General features: G+C 41.6%; 1 protein-coding gene across 1 annotated transcript; it reads right to left on the reverse strand.

Moving 5' to 3' along the window:
- Nucleotides 1-9: 9 nt before the first annotated feature.
- On the reverse strand, nt 10-25,744 carry LOC115144801 (D(4) dopamine receptor). The gene is made up of 4 exons (XM_029685872.2): nt 24,825-25,744; nt 21,330-21,442; nt 20,001-20,680; nt 10-714 (listed from the first exon to the last, which is right to left on the reverse strand). Exons 1-4 carry the CDS (start codon nt 25,095-25,097, stop codon nt 503-505), a joined length of 1,278 nt encoding a protein of 425 aa, XP_029541732.1. The 5' UTR covers nt 25,098-25,744; the 3' UTR covers nt 10-502.

The raw sequence follows: 25,744 nt of genomic DNA on the forward strand, positions 1-25,744 counted from the left end.
TCATTTTAAGTGAAAAAACATTTAATCTTAAAGATTCATTTTGTACACATTCAGTTACCTCTAATAACCTCAGAAATGGCTTCTATTTCTGAATATCTTTTTTAGTTGAAGGGATTCAATGCTATTCCTCATCACAAAGATTTCCACAATAAACATTGAAACGGCATATGGCCAGCTGACAAACAAACATTTCTGTCACAGTAAGATAAATCACAAGCTTAAATCAACAGAAAACAACATTATGTACAAAAATAAAATCCCAATTGGGAGAAAACTATGTAATGGCAAGATATACTGTACAACAAAGCTCAGATTTGATATTGTCACATCTATACAATGGTATCGTTTGTGCTTTCTTGTCCATTTATTGGCGGTGGTGGCTTACCCTGGCCCCAGATATGTTTGTGCTGTGTTGCCAACTCACATTGCCATAGGAGTTGACCATAAGAGTTTGCGAGACGGCACAAACAGATCTGGAACCAGGCTAGCTGTGCCGTCTTGTCTACCGGTATGTACAGCAGCTGTGGATGAATTTCTTGAAGTAGTTCCTGAACTCTGTGTTGAAGACCGTGTAGATGATGGGGTTGACGGCGCTGTTGACGTAGCCTAGCCAGGTGACAATACTCATCAGGGCGGGGGGGATGTAACAGGTGGCACACAGGGCCCGCATGGTGTGGACCACGAAGAACGGGGTCCAGCAGAACAGGAAGACACCTGGGATGGAATAGACACACACATACACAGAGGTAGTCAGGCACATACACAAGTGCACAAACACAGGAAGGTACATGGCAACAAGCATAGGAAAACATGCACACAGGTACGCACAGGCAGAACGGCACGAATGGGCACAGACACACACACAAAGAGGGAGGTTTAGATTTCGTAAACCACAGGGATCGCAGTAAAATTACACCTCTAAGACTTCTCTCATTTATGAAAGGATTGTATGTCAGGCTAACACAGGCTTGAAACTGTATTGCTACGCTTGTGTTCCCAATGGCACCCTTTCCCCTTTTATAGTGCTCTACTTTTTGATCAGAGCCCAAAGAGCTTTGGTCAAATGTAGTGCACTTTATAGGGAACAGGGTGCCATTTGGAACGCATCCCACATTTAATAAAACTGGAATTGCTCAATATATGATGAGTCTTACTTTGAGGACATGAATGAGCGGCCAATTGGAAAAGATATAGCTAGCAATAATGATCAAGTCAAACACAATCAAAATCAAAGACTGAGCCCAGAACTACTGTAAGCCGCCCCCCTCTTAAAGCCCCATCCAGATGAATGTATTTCAGATTGAAGTAGCCTGAAGAGGCACTGCTGAATAGATTCTACACATCACTGAGAGCTCAATTACATATACATCATGAAGTGTGATCATATCCCCATGGTGTGATATAGATTTTAAAAAATGTTAAAGTGTCATTTCCTATCAGCGCGACGCGACTATGGTAATAAAACGGAACCGATCTGGATTGTAAATAGGAAAATTACATTTTCAATCAAACACTGGCCCATACATAAACCAATTGCTCATACAGGAGCAAAGTATATTGGGTGAATACTTCAGATATAAGCAGAACCTTGCCAGATCAAATGATGTTTGTACGTAAAGAAGTATGCCTGCAGAAAAATGAGAAGGGTGTATACAGGTGTAGGGTATATATATAAGATAAACTGTGCTACAAATGCTCCTCCACCACCGTTCGAACTACACCAGTCAGCCAGCTTCCCTGCCTAGCCCCCGCTCGGCTGAATAATTCAGAAATGCTGATGAGATTTCTATTAATAATCTAGAATGGGGGTTAGGATGAGTGATGGATCAGAAACAAACTGTTCCATCCTGCATGGGGAGGTCTGGGTTCCATCCCAAATGGCACCCTATTCCCTATATAGTGCACTACTGATCATAGCCATATGGGCCCTGTTTAAATGTAGTGCACTTTATAGGGAATAGGGTGTCATTTGGGACATATCCCTGCTCTGAGCACCAACTCTCTCTGGAAGCTGGGCTTTCCTTTCTCCGACTCATTCACTTACTGTGGAGGGAGGGCTTTGGTTGAACAACTGAATGTGAGGCAGAAATAGCATTTGATTTTTTTCCATCGGTTCAGCATTCCTCAGAGAAGCTCTGAACTGTGAATAAAGTCTCCTAGTCATCTAATGTAGGTCCCTCAGGAGCACGAATAAGATAGTCTTATCCAATGTAATGTAGAGTTCCTTCCCACCAGAAATCTACCTTGGTTTGTGTTTGAACCATTGAATTATATTAGAGATATCCATCACTCCTGCCATTCCCCTCTGGCTGGGCCAAGGAGAGACCCATGTTTTTTTTCTCAGACACAATACCCCATAATGACAAAGTGAAAACATGTTTTTAGACATTTTTGCAAATGTAATGAACATGCAAAAGTTTACATACACTTAAGTTGGAGTCATTAAAACTAATTTTTAAACTACTCCACAAATTTCTTGTTAACAAACTATAGTTTTGGCAAATTGTTGAGGACATCTACTTTGTGCATGACACAAGTAATTTTTCCAACAATTGTTTAGAGACAGATTATTCCACTGTATCACAATTCCAGTGGGTCAGAAGTTTACATACAATAAGTTGACTGTGACTTTAAACAGCTTGGAAAATTCCAGAAAATTATGTCATGGCTTTAGAAGCTTCTGATAGGCTAATTGACATAATTTGAGTCAATTGGAGGCGTAACTGTGGATGTATTTCAAGGCCTACCTTCAAACTCAGCGCCTCTTTGCTTGACATCATGGGAAATCTAAAGAAATCAAGACCTCCGAAAAAAAATTGTAGACCTCCACGAATCTGGTTCATCCTTGGGAGCAATTTCCAAACGCCTGAAGGTACCACGTTCATCTGTACAAACAATAGTACGCAAGCATGAACACCATGGGACCACGCAGCCGTCATACCGCTCAGGAAGGAGACGCGTTCTGTCTCCTAGAGATTAATGTACTTTGGTGCGAAAAGTGAAAATCAATCCCAGAACAACAACAAAGGACCTTGTGAAGATGCTGGAGGAAACGGGTACAAAAGTATCTATATCAACAGTAAAACAAGTCCTATATTGACATAAGCTGAAAGGCTGCTCAGCAAGGAAAAAGCCACTGCTCCAAAACTGCCATAAAAAAAGCTACAGTTTGCACATGGGGACAAAGATCATACTTTTTGGAGAAATGTCCTCTGGTCTGATGAAACAAAAATAGAACTGTTTTTGGCCATAATGACCATCGTTATGTTTGGAGGAAAAATGGGGAGGCAAGCCGAAGAACACCATCCCAACTGTGAAGCACGGGAGTGGTACCATCATGTTGTGGGGGTGCTTTGCTGCAGGAGGGACTGGTGTGCTTCACAAAACAGATGGCATCATGAGGTAGGAAAATGATGTGGATATATTGAAGCAACATCTCAAGACATCAGTCAGGAAGTTAAAGCTTGGTCGCAAATGTGTCTTCCAAATGGTCAATAACCCCAAGCATACTTCCAAAGTTGTGGCAAAATTGCTTAAGTACAACAAAGTCAAGGTATTGGAGTGGCCATAACAAAGCCCTGACCTCAATCCTATAGAAAATGTGTGGGCAGAACTGAAAAAGCATGTGCGGGCAAGGAGGCCTACAAACCTGACTCAGTTACACCAGCTCTGTCAGGAGGAATGGGTCAAAATTGATCCAACTTATTGTGGGAAGCTTGTGGAAGGCTATTCGAAATGTTCTACCGAAGTTAAACATTCTAAAGGCAATGCTACTAAATACTAATTGATTGTATGTAAACTTCTGACCCACCTGGAACGCGATGAAAGAAATAAAAGCTAAAATAAATAATTCTCTCAACTATTATTCTGACATTTCACATTCTTAAAATAAGGTGGTGATCCTAATTGACCTCGGACAGGGAATTTTTACGAAGATTAAATGTCAGGAATTGTGAAAAACTCAGTTTAAATGTAGTTGGCTAAGGTGTATGTATACTTCCGACTTCAACTGTATATACAGTACCAGTTAAAAGTTTGGACACACCTACTCATTCAAGGATTTTTCTTTATTTTTACTAGGTAAAGCTGTCATCTCTGCAAAGGGTGACTACTTTGAAGAATCTCAAATATAAAATATTTTTTTATTTGTTTAACACTTTTTGGGTTACTACATGATTCCATATGTGTTATGTTGATGTCTTCACTATTATTCTACAATGTAGAAAATAGAGCAAATCAAGAGTAACCTTTTGAATGAGTAGGTGTATCCAAACTTTTGACTGGTACTGTGTGTGTGTGTGTATATATATATTGTAATTCATTATTTTTTTTTGCTCAGATAACTTGGGGGACTAAATAAAACCACCTGTGAAATCCGTCCCGTAGGCTACCAGTTGGGAAACCTGTCATAGGGCGTCTTATTATAAACCCCCAGGGCCAGGATTAGGAAAGCGTTATCTAATGGAATAATGTGTTTCTGGGTTTCTGAGTCAGTTCTGACCAGACAGCTCCAACACTCCTGCTATTTGGAGTTGTTGTAGATCCATTCTCACCTCCTACTATTAAATAAAGAAAAGGATGGAAGGCTTGAGTGAGGCTGGTTGGAATGGTGTCTTCTCTCCAAGAGTCCCCTATTTTCAGACACCAACTGACTTTGAGGCATCTATTAGTCTTTTCCCCACATAACTATTTATTTACAATGTAGGCTACTACTGCAGTGTAAGTTACTATTTCTGTTAGTATCCTGATTCAGATAAGATCAACCGTTATTTCAAATCTATTTCATTGACTTGTCAATGTGTGGGGGCACCGGTTAGTCGAGGTAGTATGTACATGTAGGTAGAGTTATTAAAGGGACTATGCATAGATAACAACAGAGAATAGCAGCGGTATAAAAGAGGGGGGTGGGGGGGCACTGCAAATAGTCTGGGTAGCCATTTGACTAGATGTTCAGGAGTCTTATGTCTTGGGGGTAGAAGCTGTTTAGAAGCCTCTTGGACCTAGACTTGGTGCTCCGGTACGGCTTGCCGTGTGGTAGCAGAGAGAACAGTCTATGACTAGGGTGGCTGGAGTCTTTGACAATTTTTAAGGCCTTACTCTGACACTGCCAGGTATAGAGGTCCTGGATGGCAGGAATCTTGACCCCAGTGATCTACTGGGCCGTTCTCACTACCATCTATAGTGCCTTGCGGTCGGAGACCGAGCAGTTGCCATACCAGGCAGTGATGCGACCAGTCAGGATGCTCTCGATGGTGCAGCTGTAGAACCTTTTGAGGATCTGAGGACCCATGCCAAATCTTTTCAGTCTCCTGAGGGGGAATATATTTTGTTGTTCCCTCTTCACATTGACTCTTGAACACAGGGTTTGAAATACTCCCTGAAAGCTCCCCCAAATTCCATACTATAGGCCACGCTTCAGTTCTGACATGCCTTTTCAATGAATTCACCAACTCCATTAATCTACATCATCCCTGAATAGATAGACTCACAGATAGCACAAGGACACAAGGCTAATTGACGGTGACGGAGTTTCTCTCTTTCTCCCCGCTCCTTCCCCTCTCCCCTTATCTTTCTCCCCCTTTTTCTCTCTCTGTCCTAGTAGACTCATTTAGGTGTGTGTGTGTGTGCGTGCGTGCGTGTGATGCTCCTTTAGTGTGTGACTTTCCAGTGTGGATGATTGTGGCCTGGGTATCGAAAGGATCATCCAGAACAATTTCCTGCCATGCCCTCTGCCCGTACCCTCCAATTGGCAGACAACCAGAATATGTGTGTGTGCATCTACTGCGAAAGAATACAGGATTGTCTCTCTGGCTTAAAGCAGGCACAAAACTTCTCAAGGGGGAAAACTGCATTAAAGAATGTGTGCAATGCTAGAAGTGCCCTTGCTCCGGATAATTGTCCTTTACATTTGGTAATACATTACCCTGTCTTTTTTTAGCGTAGAATCTTATTTGTTTTCTGAGCTTTAGCATTAAATGTTGACACATCCATTAACTGAAATTTATTGAAAAGGAAATACAGAAATATCATAAATATTCACACCCCTGAGTAAATACTTTGTAGAAGCACCTACGGCAGCGATTACATCTAACTCTTTCTGAGTCAGTCTCTAAGAACTTTCCTCATCTGGATGGTGCAACATTTACCCATTTATTGTTTTCTAAATTCTTCAAGAACTGTGAAATTGGTTGTTGTTCATTGCTAGACAACCATTTTCAGGTCGTGCCATAGATTTTCAAGTAGATTTAAGTCAAAACGGTAACTCGGCCACTCAGGAACATTCACTGTCTTCTTGGTCAGCAACTCCAGTGTAGATTTGGCCTTGTGTTTTAGGTTATTGTCCTGCTGAAAGGTGAATTAATCTCCGTCTGGTGGAAAACATATTGAACCAGGTTTTCCTATAGGATTTTGCCTGTGCTTAACTCCATTCTGTTTATTTTTTATCCTGAAAAACTCCCCAGTCCTTAACGATTACAAGCATACCTATTACATGATGCAGCCACCACTATGGGCGTGAATACTTTCTGAAGGCACTGTGTATTTTAGTGAGCATATTTAGCAGTTTTAACCCCTACAGCGTGAATGATTGTTCTAGGTCTCACAGGAGGTTGGTGGCATCTTAATTGGGGGGGACTGGCTTGTGGTAATAGCTAGAGAGGAATAAGTGGATAAGTATCAAACACATGGTTTCTATATGTTTGTGGCAATTCCACAGCATAACCTTCACTCCAGATCAAAACTCCTGGAACTGAGACAGACCAGTCAGACCAGATACAACTTTAATTAGTACTGAGGTGTGAAGTGAGAGGTGTCAAAGCCTTGGTAGGCTACACCACCCAAATCCAGAGGCCTTGAAGCCCCCTCCCGCTGTTCACAGACCATCCACTGACATTTTCTACAAGAAATCTGCCTCCAGAAATAAAAGCTTCTCCCAAGTGGGTGTGGCACCTACTCCCGTTGTCTGCTGCACTGCTGCTTGGATTCCACCTGGCGATCTGTTCACCGTCTGCTGTGGCCTGTCTCCCCCTGTCTGGTATAGGTACCCCCACCACACTCCCCCCTCTCTCCCGAGCTTTCGCTCTCCTTCAGCACACAGACACTGTTGGGGCGAGTGACTCTGAACTTACAAATGGCTAGTTATATATTTTTTCTTGTGCATTTTGCTATGTGCCTCATGACTCCTGCATGCTTTGTTGACTATGAACCTTCTTGTTTACCCAACCGTGGGACAGACCATGTTTGTTCCCACACTCGGGACTCTGACTCTATTGGTTACACAGACTTTTCTAACCACCTCTTGCCGGCTTTGTATTCATGTTAACTGATGAAATTGCTGTATAATATGATCTTGTTGCCATTTAATGCACATTCAAATGTCCTAAATCAACACTGCAGAGCTCCCTGTCCTCTGCCGTGTCTTGATTGTATTACTGTTGATGATATCTAGAAATGTGCATGTACACTCTGGCCCATCTACTGTTGCTATCCCCAATTCTGACGGCTCTGATATCTGTTTCACTGATTTCTGCTCTCGTAAAAGCCTGCGTTTTCTCCACGTTAAGACTAGAAACGTATTACCTAAAATGGATCAATTGAAAGTGTGGGTTCACAGCTCCAATCCAGATGTTTTGGTCATTACTGAGACGTGGTTATGAAAGAGTGTTTTGAACACTGCTGTTAACCTTTCTGGTTCTAACCTTTTTTGGCAAGACATATCTTCTAAAGGTGGGGGAGTGACAATCTTTACCAAGGATCACCTTCAGAGCGCGGTTGTCTCCACCAAGTCTGTCCCCAAACAATTTGATTTGCTGGTTTTAAGCATTAAACTCCCTCTTTTTACCCTGCCCTGCTACAAAGTTTCTCCCTGCTGGCGGTCACTGAGTCTGAGGTGCTAAAGGAGCACCTTAAACAGATGGTTTAGATCCTTTCGTCTTTAAGGTTGTGGCCCCTATAATCGGCAAGCCTATCTGTGACCTTTTGAACCTGTCTCTCCTCTCTGGGGAGGTTCCCATTGCTTTGAAGGCAGCCACGGTTAATCCTTTATTTAAACGGGGAGATCAATCTGATCCTAACTGCTAATAGGCCTATTTCTATTTTGCCCTATTTATCAAAAGTGTTGGAAAAACGTTATTGATGTCTATAGTATTCTTTGGTAAGTAATCTGGGTTCCTCTCAAGGGAAATGTCACCATTGCCCTTGATTCTAAGCAATCTTGCACTGCTATTTTAAAGTTTTGATACGGTAGACCATTTCATTCTTGTAGGCCCCTTCCCGGATTTTGTGTTAAACGCTCTACTACAAAGCGTTCTTAGTGTCCATCAAGCTTTCTCTGCCCTTTACTGACTTGCCTAGTTAAGTAAAGGTTACACACATATACACACACCACACTGACCAAAAAGTCATTTTGTTGCCATTTACGTATGTCCCCATTATCAGTAAAACATAATCAAAACCTATTTCTTTCACTTACTTGCTGTGCTGTTTTGTTGTTCATTTGTTCAGTAGTTTCCTTCTCAACCAGGATTTCATCATACATGTCAAGCAGTGAAGTTTCAGCTTTGCACATCGGCGTTATCTTCACCGATAGATTGTGCATCCCTAATTACTACCGCTGAGGGTTTAGAGCTTGAGGTAGTCACCTCATACAAGTACTTGGGAGTATGGGTAGACGGTACACTGTCCTTCTCTCAGAAGATATCAAAACTGCAGGCTAAAGTTAAATCTAGACTTTGTGTCCTCTATCGTAATCGCTCCTCTTTCACCTCAGCTGCCAAACTAACCCTGATCCAGATGACCATCCTACCCATGCTAGATTAAGGAGACGTAATTTATAGATCGGCAGGTATGGGTTCTCGAGCGGCTAGATGTTCTTTACCATTCAGCCATCAGATTTGCCACCAATGCTCCTTATAGGACACATTACGGCACTCTATATTCTTCTGTAAACGGGTAAACTCTGTATACCTGTCGCAAGACCCACTGGTTGATGCTTATTTATAAAAACCCTCTTAGGCCTCACTCCCCCTATCTGAGATACAGTGGGGCAAAAAAGTACTTAGTCAGCCACCAATTGTGCAAGTTCTCCCACTTAAAAAGATGAGAGGCCTGTAATTTTCATCATAGGTACACTTCAACTATGACAGACATGAGGGAAAAAAATCCAGAAAATCACATTGTAGGATTTTTAATGAATTTATTTGCAAATTATGGTGGAAAATAAATATTTGGTCAATAACAAAAGTTTATCTCAATACTTTCAACTCCCTCCAAAGATTTTCTATGGAGTTGAGATCTGGAGACTGGCTAGGCCACTCCAGGACCTTGAAATGCTTCTTACGAAGCCACTCCTTCGTTGCCCGGGTGGTGTGTTTGGGATCATTGTCATGCTGAAAGACCCAGCCATGTTTCATCTTCAATGCCCTTGCTGATGGAAGGAGGTTTTCACTCAAAATCTCATGATACATGGACCCATTCATTCTTTCCTTTACACGGATCAGTCGTCCTGGTCCCTTTGCAGAAAAACAGCCCCAAACATGATGTTTCCACCCCCATGCTTCACAGTAGGTATGGTGTTCTTTGGATGCAACTCAGCATTCTTTGTCCTCCATACACAACGAGTTGAGTTTTTACCAAGAAGTTATATTTTGGTTTCATCTGACCATATGACATTCTCCCAATCTTCTTCTGGATCATCCAAATGCTCTCTAGCAAACTTCAGACGGGCCTGGACATGTACTGGCTTAAGCAGGGGGACACGTCTGGCACTGCAGGATTTGAGTCCCTGGCGGCGTAGTGTGTTACTGATGGTAGGCTTTGTTACTTTGGTCCCAGCTCTCTGCAGGTCATTCACTAGGCCCCCCCGTGTGGTTCTGGGATTTCTGGATCATCCAAATGCTCTCTAGCAAACTTCAGACGGGCCTGGACATGTACTGGCTTAAGCAGGGGGACACGTCTGGCACTGCAGGATTTGAGTCCCTGGCGGCGTAGTGTGTTACTGATGGTAGGCTTTGTTACTTTGGTCCCAGCTCTCTGCAGGTCATTCACTAGGTCCCCCCGTGTGGTTCTGGGATTTTTGCTCAACGTTATTGTGATCATTTTGACCCCACGGGGTGAGATCTTGCGTGGAGCCCCAGATCGAGGGAGATTATTAGTGATCTTGTATGTCTTCCATTTCCTAATAATTGCTCCCACATTTGATTTCTTCAAACCAAGCTGCTTACCTATTGCAGATTCAGTCTTCCCAGCCTGGTGCAGGTCTACAATTTTGTTTCTGGTGTCCTTTGACAGCTCTTTGGTCTTGGCCATAGTGGAGTTTGGAGTGTGACTGTTTGAGGTTGTGGACAGATGTCTTTTATACAGATAACAAGTTCAAACAGGTGCCATTAATACAGGTAACGAGTGGAGGACTGAGGAGCCTCTTAAAGAAGAAGTTACAGGTCTGTGAGAGCCAGAAATTTTGCTTGTTTGTAGATGACCAAATACTTGTTTTCCACCATAATTTGCAAATAAATTCATAAAAAAATCTACAATGTGTGTTTCTGGATATTCTTTCTCATTTTGTCTGTCATAGTTGAAGTGTACCTATGATGACAATTACAGGCCTCTCATCTTTTTTAAGTGGGAGAACTTGCACAATTGGTGGCTGACTAAATACTTTTTTGCCCCACTGTATATACTGCAGCCCTCATCCTCCACATACAACACCTGTTCTGCCAGTCACATTCTGTTAAAGGTCCCAAAGGCACACACATCCCTTGGTCGCTCCTCTTTTCAGTTCACTGCAGCGACTGGAACAAGCTGCAACAAACACTTAAACTGGACAGTTTTATCTCAATCTCTTCATTCAAACCCTCAATCATGGACACTCTTACTGACAGTTGTGGCTGCTTTGCGTGATGTTTTGTATTGCCCTTTGTGCTGTTGTCTGTGTCTAATAATGTTTGTACCCTGTTTTGTGCTGCTACCATGTTGTGTTGCTACCACGTTGTTGTCATGTTGTTGCTACCATGCTGTGTTGTCATGTGTTACTGCCATGTAATGTTGTTGTCTTAGGTCTCTTATGTAGTGTTTTCTCTCTTGTCGTGATGTGTGTGTTGTCCTATATTTTTATTTAATACATTTTTTATTTTTAATCCCCATCCCCGTCCCCGCAGGAGGCCTTTTGGTAAAATAACTCACTTGCCTAGTTAAATAAAGGTTTTAAAAAATCCATTCGCTCTGTTTCAGGCATTATTATGAGCCATCCTCCCCTCCGCAGCATCCACTGATAGTTGTAGAATACATGAACATTCCAACACATGGCCTACAGTCAGCTTGGATTCTCGTTGACAGCTTTTACACAGGAAGCCCAATTCTGATATTTTTTCACCACTAATTGGTATTTTGACCAATTAGATCAGCTCTAAAAAAGATCTGATGTGAAAAGATCTAAGGTGATTGGGACAAAAGACCAATTAGTGGAGAAAAAAATCAGAGTTGTCCACAGTAGTCCACAATGGGGCAAATCTTCCAAGACTCCATACTCCATGATCACTGTCGATGATCATTCATCTGTGTTTACTCAGCTGTGTTTCCAGGTCCATGCAGCCAGTCAGAAGGCTGAGCCCTCTACACAACAATATGCTGACGCTGTAGGGATAACTCCCTCTCTAGGTCTTAAGACCTCAGGCAAACCTTACATAATGATTGGATTGAGAGTTAAGGTAATTCGCCAATGTTGGCTAGGGTATCATAATGACTCATTAGGCCCAATAATGACCCTGTTTATCCTTTTTCCTTAACAAGGTCTTTAAGAAAGACATAACTGTTTAGAGAGTAAAAACATCGAAAGGACCACACAAGACTTTAGGCCAGAGGTGAGGTTTTAGAAAGCTTTGTATAGCTAGAGTGGTATGTTAGTTCTCGTGTTGATGACTCAGACCACTCAGTGCACAGAAGATGGACCCTCCAAAATAGTTACGAGGAATCTCTTGCGGTTGTTGTGTGGCTGGGTGGTTGAGAGAAATACCATGTGGAACTCCAGTTCAATGCTGTAAGATCTGTCACTATGTTGTTGATGAAACCTGTTTGGCTATTTCATGCTTGAAGCCAGCGTTCAACTTGTGCTTGTATTCTTTGTATGACACATCGTTTCCTATACGAAAATAATTACATTTAAAATATATATTTTGATACATATTTTAGGATGAATGTGAAATATTTAAAATTGGCAAAATAATGTATTTAAATTTTTTTTTTTTTTACATACATTCAAACATATTACGGAATGTATAATGTAAATGTATATGCATTGAGTTTACCAAACATTAGGAACACCTTCCTAATATTGAGCCTCAATTCATCGGGGCATGGATTCTACACTGTGTCGGAAGCGTTCCCCAGAGTTGCTGGCCCATGTTGACTCCAATGCTTCCAATAGTTTTTCAAGTTGGCTGGATGACCTTTTGGTGGTGGACCATTGTTGATACACTGTTGAGCATGAAAACCCCAGCAGTGCTACAGTTCTTGAAACAAACCTGGCACATACTACCAATACCCTGTTCAATGGCACTTAAATACTTTTCCTTGCCTATTCACCCTCTGATTGGCACACATACACACAGTCCTTGTCTCAAGCTTTAAAAACCATTCTTTACACGTGAAATGAATAATGGATCAGAAAAGAAAGGGCATATGCTCTTAATGTGTTGTAGACTCAATGTATGTTGAATGCATTGGGAATGTATTTTAAAATAGATTTTTACATGTAGAAGCTTAACCTTAAAGCACAGAGCACAACATAACACATTAACTGGCATGACAATCCGGTTCATGGGAGGCCAAAAAGCTCTACAAGAAAGCCACACCCCTAACAAGCAACGCCTCCAAGTCTTCTTAAAAGGCTGCCAGCGCTACAATATATTTTGTCAAGATGCATTTTTATTGTACTTGACACATACCAGAGGATACCAAAAACACTAACATGCATTTAAATGCATCTAAATTACTAAAACAATTGTAGTGACCACATTGAGAATTCAATAAATATGAATTTTCTATATGAATAAAGACTTGCTAAAGTGCCTAAATTCTGCATTTTGACATGTCCCTCCGTGCAGTCTGTGACTTCTTGGAAGGTTTTAACCTACTAACCCCCTCATTCAGTACATTTACATGCACACTAATAATTCGACATTAAACGGATTATGGCAGTGGGCAGATTATGCAAAAGTCATGTTAACACTTTACTCTAGTCAAAATCGAAGTAAGCATACACCGATTAAAACACTTGATTTTTCTGAGCAATCTTTCAAATTATTACGATATGTAAACACCTTAATCGGCGTTCCAGCAGTGTATTTGATCTGCATGTGCTAGCACCAGCCGAGCGAGCCTCCTGCTTTAGCGCGAGTAAAGTGAGTCCGGAACAACAATGTCTGCATCGTAAAAGTAGTTTTCACATACAACTTTATATGTCCAAACTCAGAATCAAATATGCTTCCCAAAAATAACATGTTCACTGTGGTAGAACTTTTATTTTCATTGGCGATTTTTTGCATTTATCAGAGTGTCATCAGGCAGCCTGATTTCAGATGTGTCCAAGTAAACAGGATTATTATGGGATTCGTTCTTATTGCAAAGCATGTAAACGTTTTAATCAAATTATTATATTAATCAACTATCCAATCTGACTGTGCAGAACCATAGTCATTGTAAAGCCCTAGTTATTAAAGTCAACTGTTACGTGAACTGAACTCTCGTTTTAATATGGTGAATACTAGGCGAAAAGGGTCAATATCAAGGGATATCTTTATCTACTGTATATATTTCTGGATATCTGACATTTGATTAGATATAAGTAGTAGACATTTTCCAGAAATGCATGTCATGAATTTCATATACGGAACTAGGATATTCTCCATAAATGGACAGTTTCTACATGCATCCAATCCGGACCTCAGAACTCTCCCTGCTGTCGTATGAGTCCAGGGAGAGTTCTGGGGTGTGAGCGTGCCCCCGTTTACATATTTGTAGAACAGTGGCCACAAACCTTTTCTGAGTCAAGATCAGTAGCGGTGCGTGGATAAAATCACCGGGGAAGCCAATACAGGAAACAAAAAGCCATATTACAACCTATGTGTTGTGATAATTCCGTTTGCTCTATAATTAGTTAATATGCCTTGACACGTGATGTATAGTGAATTAACCTTCCACGGAGTTGCATTATTTTCCAGAGAACGCATAGAGCCACAAATTGATTATCTCTTTTATACCATGGCTATAATTTAACACATTTGCCGCTAGAAATGTGTTCAACATCCACTGAAGCTGCTAGCAAATTTACTAGATTGCGACAGAAGTTGCCTTGGTAACCATACAAACTGATTTGCTAGTTTAGCAAACCAAACCTAGCTTGCTATTATGAATATCGAATTCAACCATGCCAAAAATGTTTTCAATTTTACTTTTGCTTTCAAAAGCAGCTCAAACATAAAACATGTAATAATTAACCATTGAATTATACTGTGAAAATATACCATGCATTACATTTAAATAATCCACACTCTAGAATGCTGTTTAAGCCAATCACAAAATAGTATTCAACAATGCCATGTTATTAGCATGCATATTGGCTATGCTTGAATTGCTCTGCCAATGTTGTTCTTCTGAAATCATTTTGGAATGATATTTAAAGAATGTGGGTATATTATCACACTGGTAATATATAATTTGTTATTACTTGTGAGGGACAGCTAAGTGAGCATAATGTTTTTTTTATTGGACTGATGGCCTGCATCAATCTGAGGGGAGGCAGCAGCTGCCTCTCACCTGACTCACCATCCCTCCGCTCTACCTCCACTGAGAAAAGGGGCCAGAAACTCAAGACGCACTGCATTATGTATGCCTCAAGCACCAATTCATGTTGTTACTCCCCTATGACCAAAGAAAGTGAAATATTCAATAACGCAAGCTTGTCAGACAACTTTGCTATACTCATTCATTACAGCTGCAGTGCTGGTTGTAGTGTGAGTGTTGAACAAAGTTTTGACAGTGCTGAATAACAACTTAAACATGAACTCCACCAATCAGGATTTTATAGTAAAGTTGCCAGATGGAAGCCACTCGTCAGTAAAAGGCTCAAGACCGCCCACTTGGAGTTTGCCAAAAGGCACCTAAAGGACTTTCAGACCATTAGAAACAAGATTCTGTAGTCTGATGAAAACAAGATTGAACTCTTTGGCCTGAATGCCAAGTGTCACGTCTGGAAGAAACCTGAGGCCATCCCTGCGGTGAAGCATGGTGGTGGCAGCATCATGCTGTGGGGAGGTTTTTCAGCGGCAGGGTCTGGGAAACTAGTCAGGATCGAGGGAATGATGAACGGAGCAAAGTACAGTGAGATCCTTGACAAAAAACCTGCTCCAGACACAACAACAACACTAAGCACACAGCCAAGACAATGCAGGAGTGGCTTCGAGACAAGTCTCTGAATGTCCTTGAGTGACCCAGCCAGAGGCCGGACTTGAACCCGATCATCACTGGAGAGACCTGAAAACCTGACAGAGAAGGATCTTCAGAGAAGAATGGGAGAAACTCCCCAAATACAGGTGTGCCAAGCTTGTAGCATCATACAAAAGAAGACTTGAGGCTGTAATCGCTTACAAAGTTGCTTCAACTAAGTACTGAGTAAAGGGTCTGAATACTTATGTAAATGTGATATTTCAGTTTTTTTTTTATACATTTGGAAAAAATTCAAAAAAACAGTTTTTGTTTTGTTATAATGGGGTAATGTGTTTAGATTGATGAGGAAAAAAACAATTTAATAAGGCTGTAACGTAACAATGTGGAAAAAGTCAAGGAGTCTGAATAGTTTCCAAATGCACTGTATCGAATGCACTGCATCTAAGCCTTTATAGTTAGGCATGAATGAATCCACATATTTAAAAAAAAAAAATCATATCCGTTGTCATTACCTGATAATTAATGTATCCGTATTTAAAAAAGAAAAAACCATTTCAGTAGATATCGTTACATGATATGTAATATTCATCCTCTTATGACTGATCGAAAATGGGCTAAATCCGACTCATGAAAGGTCCAGTGGCCAAATGATTTGACCTGTTCAGGCACTGAAAATCATCATGCATCTTCACTTGAAGGTGACATATCTGAGCATATATTTGCACCATATTCAGTAGTAAGCTATACAAGGCACGGAAAGGAAACATTATCATATTTAAGTTGCTATTTCCAAAGAATATCTCTGCTATTTCTTTATTTTTATGCAGCATAGCAAATATAGAGCTCCAATCACAACAGCAATCACAACAGGTTTTCTGTGAAAATGCAAACGTAAGCCAATCTTTGCTAAACATTTATTTAATTTAATAGAAAATAAAAGTTGCACACCCTCAATACTCCTGCTTGCCCTGTTTCTTATGGACAATGGATGTGATGGGTGCAAATTGGGTCATCAGTGGCAGTCCCTTGCAGTCCAGACCCAACATGGTGGTAGTGCTGGTCTATGATCCACTCCAAACTGTAAATGCATAAATCATGAATCAAAATTGAGTCAATATTGCAAAAACATTTTTTTTCACATAACCATACCACAAGGTAGGTACTCTACCTCCTTCATTCATGATGACAAAACTAACTGGAACAATCTAGCTATCTTATATTAATCAGTAATGCAAAATATGCCTAAATGTTTTAAAACATTAGCTATCACCTCGAGGCTTGATAGGGGGTGAAAAGGTTTTCGTTATTTGTGAGCTAACTAGTCTACCAGGTAGCTTGTACCCCCACATGAAGCCTCAATCTATTTTTATTAGGATCCTAATTAGCTGTTGCAAAAGCAGCAACTACTCTTTCTGGGGTCCACACAAAACATGAAACATGACATAATACAGAACATTAATAGACAAGAACAGCTCAAGGACAGAACTACAGTTGCTAAGATAAATAAAACATCTCAAATTAGATACTCACTTTAGCATTAACTTCTTGGAGGTATTTTCTGAACAACTTCTCACTTCTTTGTTTCTCCAGTTGTCAGTTCGACCACACACCATTGACACACTCATTTGTGCCGCCCAAATAAAAAAAATGATACTTGGAACTGCACAGCAGAAAATACATGATTCTTGTTGCTAGGCTACCAGTTACAGTGCTTTAGCTTGCGGTTTGCTTGTGCCTTTATCTAGAGGGAATAGAAAAAGTATAGTGTCTTGAAAGAATGATATGGATTTAATATTTGTCAAATTATTGAGCATGTCCTCAACTCAAATAAGCATCCGAAATGGTCCTTATTTACCATATCAAGATCCTGATATGGACCTCAGTCAAGAGCATGTGGCTTGTACCGTATGTGCTGAGAACATACACTATGTAGGCCTACTGTCAGTATTTGTCATCAGGACTATATGGACATTTTATTTTCTATCTCAGGATATCTAATGACTCAATATCCAGAGGAAATCCAACATTCAGAAATGCATCAAATCGTCTTTATTTTCAGCATATCAAAAAAGCATATCAAGATCAGGATATGGACCTCAGCCAAGAGGAGCATATCTGGAAACAATATAGCTTAATATCTTGAATGTGCTGAGAAAACACAGATATGCGATGTGTACAGTCAGTATTTGTCAACATGAAGAGAGAAAATAGGATGTCTCATATCTCAGGATATAGTCCATATCTGGCCATAGAAGTTGTCCATGTGTGATATTCGGGGTAATAGACCCTTTTCTTTCAAAAGAAACATTGGACATATAATAGTCAAATCATAATGTAAAAGCTGGTGAGCTGGTTCTACTCTTTTTGGGCATTTTCTGGTGTTTTGTGGTGAAAAACTGAGTGGGTGGAACATAACATGTCAACCCTGTTACCCATAGATAGACACGCTACAAATGTTTTAACAGTAAACCATTTTTGTGAAACTTGCATTCAATTGGCCCTCCCTGTTGCACACAACAAGCTTCCATTCCCTCTGTCATGGCTGATTTAACTATACTGAGCAAAAATGTAAACGCAACATGCAACAATTTCAACGCTTTTAACTGAGTTACAGTTCATATAAGGAAATCAAGTCAATTGAAATAAATAAATGAAGCCCTAATCTATGGATTTCCCATGACTGGGAAGGAGTGCAGCCATGGGTGCACCCACTGGGGGTCCAAGCCCAGCCAATCAGAATGAGTTTTCCTCACAAAAGGGCTTTATTACAGACAGAAATCTTCCTCAGTTTCATCAGCTGTCCAGGTGGCTGGTCTCAGACGATCTCGCAGGTGAAGAACCCGGATGTGGAGGTCCTGGGCTGGCGTGGTAACACGTGGTTGTAAGGCTGGTTGGACGTACTACCAAATTCTCTAAAACAACGTTGGAGGCGGCTTATGGTAGAGAAATGAACATTAAATTCTCTGCCAACAGCTCTGGTGGACATTCCTGCAGTCAGCTTGCCAATTGCACACTCCCTCAAAACTGTGTCCAGGCACTCTGCATCTCGAACCACCCAGTTTATAATTATATAACTGCCAATGTTTTGGCTCGGTGGCCCTAAAAATATCTCCATTGATCACTACATAAAGAGTAATTTAATAAGCCGAATGTGGAACCACTTTGTCTACCCTGTAGACTAGATGTCATAGCCATGCATTTCTGGAATATTGTCAGGTTTTACCTGCATTTGAGCAGCGCAGTTGATGATGGCATGGATTTTGAGAGTGGAAGCGCAGCCTATCCATCCATGATGCACAGTGCTTATGGAAGGAGAGATGTGCCTTTTGCTCCGGTGAATCCCGTAAAACAGCGATTTGTTTTTCATTTAAGTTGATTAACAGCCAAAATTATTATGTAGAAAGATTCCCCGGCTATGGGTTTATGGTGGGAACATACTTTTCTCAAATGCAATGGAATTCCGTCCGCTATTTCTGGAGAAGTGCATATTTGATTTGTAAGATGGTACCATGATGTTTATAAAACATTACATTTGTGAGTATAATGGTGAGTGGAAATTCTCCTTTTCTCTTTATATTGGATCTTTATCCAGCTCCTATGAAAAATGTGTACAGTATATGTGTGGAAAACTCTCCATAGTCTTAAATTGCCTTGTCTGTATTATACACCCATGATGAGCAATTATTGTGGCTGGAACTGTATTTAGACAGACTATTTAAAACAAGTAGTTTTTTCGTTTTTAGTAGAATTTGATTATAATTATACACAGTTTTTTTAAGGCCTTATCAATAGCCTAGTGAGTTGAATCTTCCTTATTGACTATGTTTGGCATTTTCATGTCCAGACTGCTATAGCCTATGTTTAACTATGTAGTTCCATATTGAAGCAATGCAATTTGAACAATGTGGACTGAAAACATGTTCAACATATTTAGCAAATATGGGACAGGGTATTTAACGAATTGGGCTATAACGGACTAACATTCAAATTGGAGTTGATGACAATGCAATTCATAAAAGACCTCAAATATACAACTTGAAGCAACCACATCTAGCCATGGAGTACATTCTGATTGGCCAGTGAGGGGCCAAGTCACGACACATCCACTTGTTTATTCATCAAAACCCAGCCCTTTCACACCACCACCAGCTACTGAGACAATAATTACAGTTGTGAAAATAGCAAAAATATTTCTGACACACGCCCGAACCTATAACGCTACGGTCAGTGCCAAGATTTTACATTCCATTAGGTTTATTAAAATAGAGCCCTACATTTTGCATTTAAATCAGAAATGTCTATTTAGCTTTTTTAATATGCAGCGTTAATGGAAATTCAAGAGAACTGCCTGACTCTAAACTTTGGTTTGGGTCGAGGGAGTGTTTTCTGTGAGGGCTGGTTTTTTAACAAAGACAGGCACCTTCTTTCTGTAGCATTGACACTGCAACAGTTACACAGTTACATGAACAGTTGCATCAGTGCCCTGGCCAATACTGTTACCACAATAGAGGCTCCGCAAAGTGCAACCAAACAGATGAGAGAACAAAAAGAATTCCACTCACCCACAACGACAGGAAGCACTTTCATGGCCTTCCTCTCTCGGCAATTAATCTTGGCCCTCTTCTTCTTGTGAGAGTCGGGTGTGGGGTGGAGGTTATGCTTAATGTTACAGTAGGCCACCACAGTGGGCACAGGACCGGCCTTGTATTCTGGAGTGGTTGAGGAGTTATAGGGGAAGTCTGGAGTGTCTGGTGAAGAGTTGTTATAGGGGCCGTCTGGAGACTCTAGGGGGTAAGGGTCCAGCTCCTCCAGGTTAATATCCTTTAGTTCCCGCTTCATGTCTGTCAGCTCATCCCGCTTGATAACGGGGGGCGGAGGAGGCAGGGAGGCCAGCGGGGGCAAGGAGGCAGCGGCCTCCTGGAACTTCCTACAGGCCTGGATGCTGCTCCTCAGCTTGGCCTTGCGCGCCTCCTCCCACCTCCTCAAGCCCCGGAACATTCCGCAGTAGAGGAGGAGCATGATGGGGCAAGGGATGAAGAAGGAGCAGACAGAGGAATACACCACGTAGTTGTCATCTTCTAGCTTACACTCTGTTGGGTCCCGCTGTGGGACGTTTTGGATGCCGAACATGACGGGCGAGGCCACCGCCAAGGCCAGGATCCACGTGGCGGAGAGCAGGAAGATCTGTCTCTGGTCCACGTGCTTACGGTTGTAGTTAAGTGGGATGGAGACAGCGATGAACCTGAATGAATCACATCAACCAGAGAAGAGATTGAGAGGAGTTGTATCTAAACTCTGTGTAGAAGAGAAATATTTACGAATGAAGTAAATGAATTATTTACTTAGATCTGTCATTCTAGTACATCACATTTGACAGAAATGCAGGAAATGTATGTTGGTGTACGTGTTGGATTCTCATTTATTTCAGATTTCCATTTGTTGGAAAGCTAAAAATGTTTGCTTGTCTATAGGCAACATGGAGGCAACAAATACTTCAACAGGCCCTATACATCTTCATTTCAGTGAGAGACTTTGCAACAGTGAGCAAAGATAAGGATAATCATATCAGGTCAACTAGCTAATGATTCCATGCTAATTCTGGCAGTTGATCAACATGGATACATATTTTATCCTGAGGTTTCTGTTTTTTTCCCTTTTTTTTCTGTCTGCCTAATTTGTGCTTTCTGTTAAGAGTGAGTGCTTTTAGGGAGAAGGGGGACAAGAGATGACAGGTCATTGCTGGAGGCATGGTCATTTTTCCTAATAAGATTAATTGACTCATGCTTGTAATGCAATGCTGTTTCTGTCATAAAGTGATACTTGACCTCAGAGCTTCGACCACCACCTGAGAAATCGGACAGAATGTTAACAGAGAGTTAAAGGCTGATCACCTGTCGATGCTGATGGCACAGAGGTTGAATATGGAGGCTGTACACAACATCACGTCCATGGTCATCAGGCCATCGCAGATGTGCATGTTCAGTGACCATAGACCATCCTGGAACTGAAACAGATCAGAGCAACAAAACCCACATGGTCAGAGAGCAGCATCAAAGACATCAGTCTCTTTCTCCATTCATCTTTCCCCGATTCCCCACATCCTCTGTCCTTGCCTCCTTCTCAAAACGCATTGAAGAAGGTCAGAGGGGAGGCACCTTGTACCGTCTCCTTCAATACAGTTGATAATTAAATTAATTTAGAGAGCCAAGGTCTTCTGACAACTCCTTGCCCCTCCCTGGCCTCTAATCACTTCCACAAGGTATTCCGCCAGGCTAGTGTTCTGCACCCACCAGATTGGCTGTGTGAGACATCTTAATTTCCTCATTAGCATTGCTGCAGCTCTGTCATACAGCTGAGCAGAGTAAAACACACCACTCTCCAGCCCGGCCCCTCTGGCTGATTGGGAAATGGAGGTGTGGTGCGCAGTGCCGGGTTATGGCATGTTTTGTTCTCATCAAAATTGAAAGGATTTTAATGGCCTTTTATCACCTGAGGAATAAATGGACAAACCTTTTAATTGGCTTTTTCTTAATGTCTTCTCTCTCTCTGATCAAAATGACCCATATATGGCTGCCAGGTTGGCGGCATGTGTTCACTGCCAGTCTGCCATTTGATGTGATACATGAGCCTCGGTTTCAACACTATAGGCTAAACACTTTCCTAATTCCTTCCTTCTCCTCAGCCTTGAAGTAGCCTAATCACTGTTCCAACTTGGCTGGATTCCACCACTTCCACTGAGTCATGTCAGATCAGCGATCACCCCAAGGACGGGAGGGAGATGGGCCACTAAATAATTTCATCAGACTGGCCAGTCGGATGCTATTTCAAGCTGTCTTGTCCCCTCTGAAGGCGCCATAACGGTGTCCAGTGTGGCGCTTGGGACAGTGGCCCTGGGAATGGAATGTTCTGTCAGTGACAAACCATTGTTCCTCTGCTGGGTCTCTGGGCTACTAGTGGCTGTCTGGCTTAGGGGAGGAGGAGAGGGGCATAGGGGAGGTGCTAGTCAGCTTCAGTTTCCCGGCCCAGTGATGACTACCGCTGGGAAAATGTGTGTGTAATGCCGCGGGTGAGGCATGTGCTGTGGCAAAAGGAATGGGGATGCATCTGTGCAGTGACTCGTTTCAGGGGGTTCTGGTACTATTAGTGGCGAGGCAACCCAAGCGTCTGCCCGAGGGGTCAAATAGTTTATGCCTACAGCGTAGCTATATCTACATGGTTGAAGTTAGATTCCAATCCTCATACAGTGTATGATTTTTTTTAGAGACAGTGGATGTCAGTGTTATCTGATTATTTCTGAAATACTTACACCGAACAAAAATATAGACGTAACAGTTGCAGTTCATATAAGGAAATCAGTCAATTGAAATAAATTCATTAGGCCCTAATCTATGGATTTCACATGACTGGGAATACAGATGTGCATCGGTTGGTCACAGATATATATTTTTTTAAGTAGGGGCATGGATCAGAAAACCAGTCACTATCTGGTGTGACCACCATTTGCCTCATGCAGCGCGACACATCTCCTTCGCATAGAGTTGATCAGGCTGTTAATTGTGGCCTGTGGAATGTTGTCCCACTCCTCTTCAATGGCTGTGCGAAGTTGCAGGATATTGGCGGGAACTGGTACACGCTGTCGTGCACGTTGATTCAGAGTATCCCAAAAATGCTCAATAGGTGACATGTCTGGTGAGTATGCATGCCAGGAATTGTGTACAGATCCTTGCGACATGGGGCTGTGCATTATCATGCTGAAACATGAGATGATGGTAGCGGATGAATGGCAAGACAATGGGCCTCAGGACCTCGTCACGGTATCTCTGTGCACTCAAATTGCCATTGATAAAATGCAAGTGTGTTCGTTGTCCGTAGACCCTACCACCAACATGGGGCACACTGTTTACGACGTTGACATCAGTAAACTGCTCGCCCACACAAAGCCATATACGTTATGCTGTTTGCCATCTGCCCGGTACAGTTGAAACAGGGATTCATCTGTGAAGAGCACACTTCTCCAGCGTGCCAGTGGCCATCGAAGGTGAGCACTTGCCCACTGAAGTTGGTAACGACACCGAACTGCAGTCAGGTCAAGACCCTGGTGAGGACGACAAGCACACAGATGAACTTCCCTGAGATGGTTTCTGACAGTTTGTCCAGAAATTCTTTGGTTGTGCAAACCCACTTTTTCAGCAGCTGTCCGGGTGGCTGGTCTCAGGCGATCCCGCAGGTGAAGAAGCCAGATGTGGAGGTCCTGGGCTGGCGTGGTTCCACGTAGTCTGCGGTTGTGAGGCCGGTTGAAGTAGAGGCAGTTTATGGTAAAGAAATGATCATTGACTTCTCTGGCAAAAGCTCTGGTGGACATTCCTGTTGCACACTCAAAACATGAGACATCTGTGGCATTGTGTTGTTTTGACCAAACTTCACATTTTAGTGGCCTTTTATTGTCCCCAACACAAAGTGCACCTGTGTAACGATCATGCTGTTTAATCAGCTTCTTGCTATGCCACACCTGTCATCAAAAGAGAAATGCTCACTAACAGTGATGTAAAAAAATGTGTGACAGCATTTCAGAGAAATAAACTGTGTGTGCATTCGGAACATTTCTGGTATATTTCACATATTTCAGTTCATGAAACCAACACTTTACATGTTGCGTTTATATATTTTTTCAGTGTAGTTACAGTATTCTTTTATCATTATTGGTAAAGTTGAACATTCAGTATTAAAAACCATGCAGCAGGAATAGATCTGGCGAAGCCATGTTGTGTAATGATAATTTAGCTGGCTCAAATACTTAATGTAGTCGACGAACCATATAGAGAAGGTTGGACAACAGCAATCTAGATTCACATGCCTTAATGAGTTAACTGTGTTAATACAGTATGCACATCATCTATTCTGTGCAGTGTGCATCCTTGCATCAGCTACATTACATTACATTTAAGTCATTTAGCAGACGCTCTTATCCAGAGCGACTTACAAATTGGGAGCTACAACACATGTAATAAACCTTTCCCCTCAAGACAATAGGTTGTTAGACAATAATCAATTGTGTAAATATTTAATACTATTAACTATGCATAATATCAATTTGAAATGACAATTTATATTATTGATTAAACATGTGGTTTGTTCTGTCATAGTCTATGGGTTGGAGTGACAAATGGCATATTACAATATTACAATGTTACATTATGTGCTCTTATTTGAAATGGCTTCTAAGCATAATTAATTGACCCTTATGAATATCATATTTAGATATTTAAAAAAAAATCATATTATCATGTGTAATTATTGTAATGATTAATACTATCACTATTAATAATAATCATCATCAACAGGGTATCATAAAGATAGTCAAATATAGTTAAATATATTTTACTCACCTCCACATATATAAACAGTGGCAAAACCAAAACTGCCAACATCAAATCAGCCACAGCCAGACTGACTATGAAGTAGTTGGTTGTAGTTTTCAAAGCTTTTTCCCTGTACACGCTAAGGCATACAAGCAAATTTCCACAAATGATGACCACAATTAGCAATATTCCGAGTATCAGAGCAGGGAAGTTATAGTCAGTGTCCCGGGTTTTTGCGGTGTTAATCTCAGCACCCAGAACTAGCACGGTGTTGTTTGAGACAGTGAGGTTGCCTGGCATTTCTGCGGACAGCCGCTCTCGCACGGAAAAGGATCCTCTCTCCCTCTCTTCCAATAGAAAAAGAAGAAGAAGCCGCTCTGTGACGGCCGGTCCGAGCGAAAGCGGCAGTCGTGAAAGGGATTTTCATGTAGGCATCGTTTCAAACAGGTATGCAGGATGGGTTTATTTTGCCATGTTGAAGTTTTCATTCCCGAAAACTGTTGAGACGCCTTGATGTCCTGAATCATGCGCGTCTGTCTTTTCAGTCCTGTGCGCGCTGGACAGAACCACAGAGCGGCATTAGCCTATGCTTTCCAACAAGAAGCTTTCGCGCGCTCTCTTTATGTGGGGTTCCAGTTGATAATAACAGGTAGATATCACCGAAATGAATCAAACTGCTAGTCCACGCAGAAGCGTTAGATTTAATCCCGTTGTGTATTATTTAAAATCGAGTCACTTTTGACACCGCACCATCGAAAGGCTATGCACTCTGCTGTGTCTCTCCGCAGCCTAGTTATTTTCAGTTAAACTGATGAGGCTTATCAAGTCCGTCATTCCAAATCCAGGTGCTTAAAGCCGCTTATACCTGTTCTGGCTGTTTTCATGCTCTGTCCTTGAACCCAAGTCCAATACACCATTTAAGAGCTATGTGCATGCATTTGTTAGAC

This window comes from Oncorhynchus nerka, linkage group LG17 (assembly GCF_034236695.1).
Source record: "Oncorhynchus nerka isolate Pitt River linkage group LG17, Oner_Uvic_2.0, whole genome shotgun sequence".
In the NCBI taxonomy this organism is placed as follows: domain Eukaryota; kingdom Metazoa; phylum Chordata; class Actinopteri; order Salmoniformes; family Salmonidae; genus Oncorhynchus; species Oncorhynchus nerka.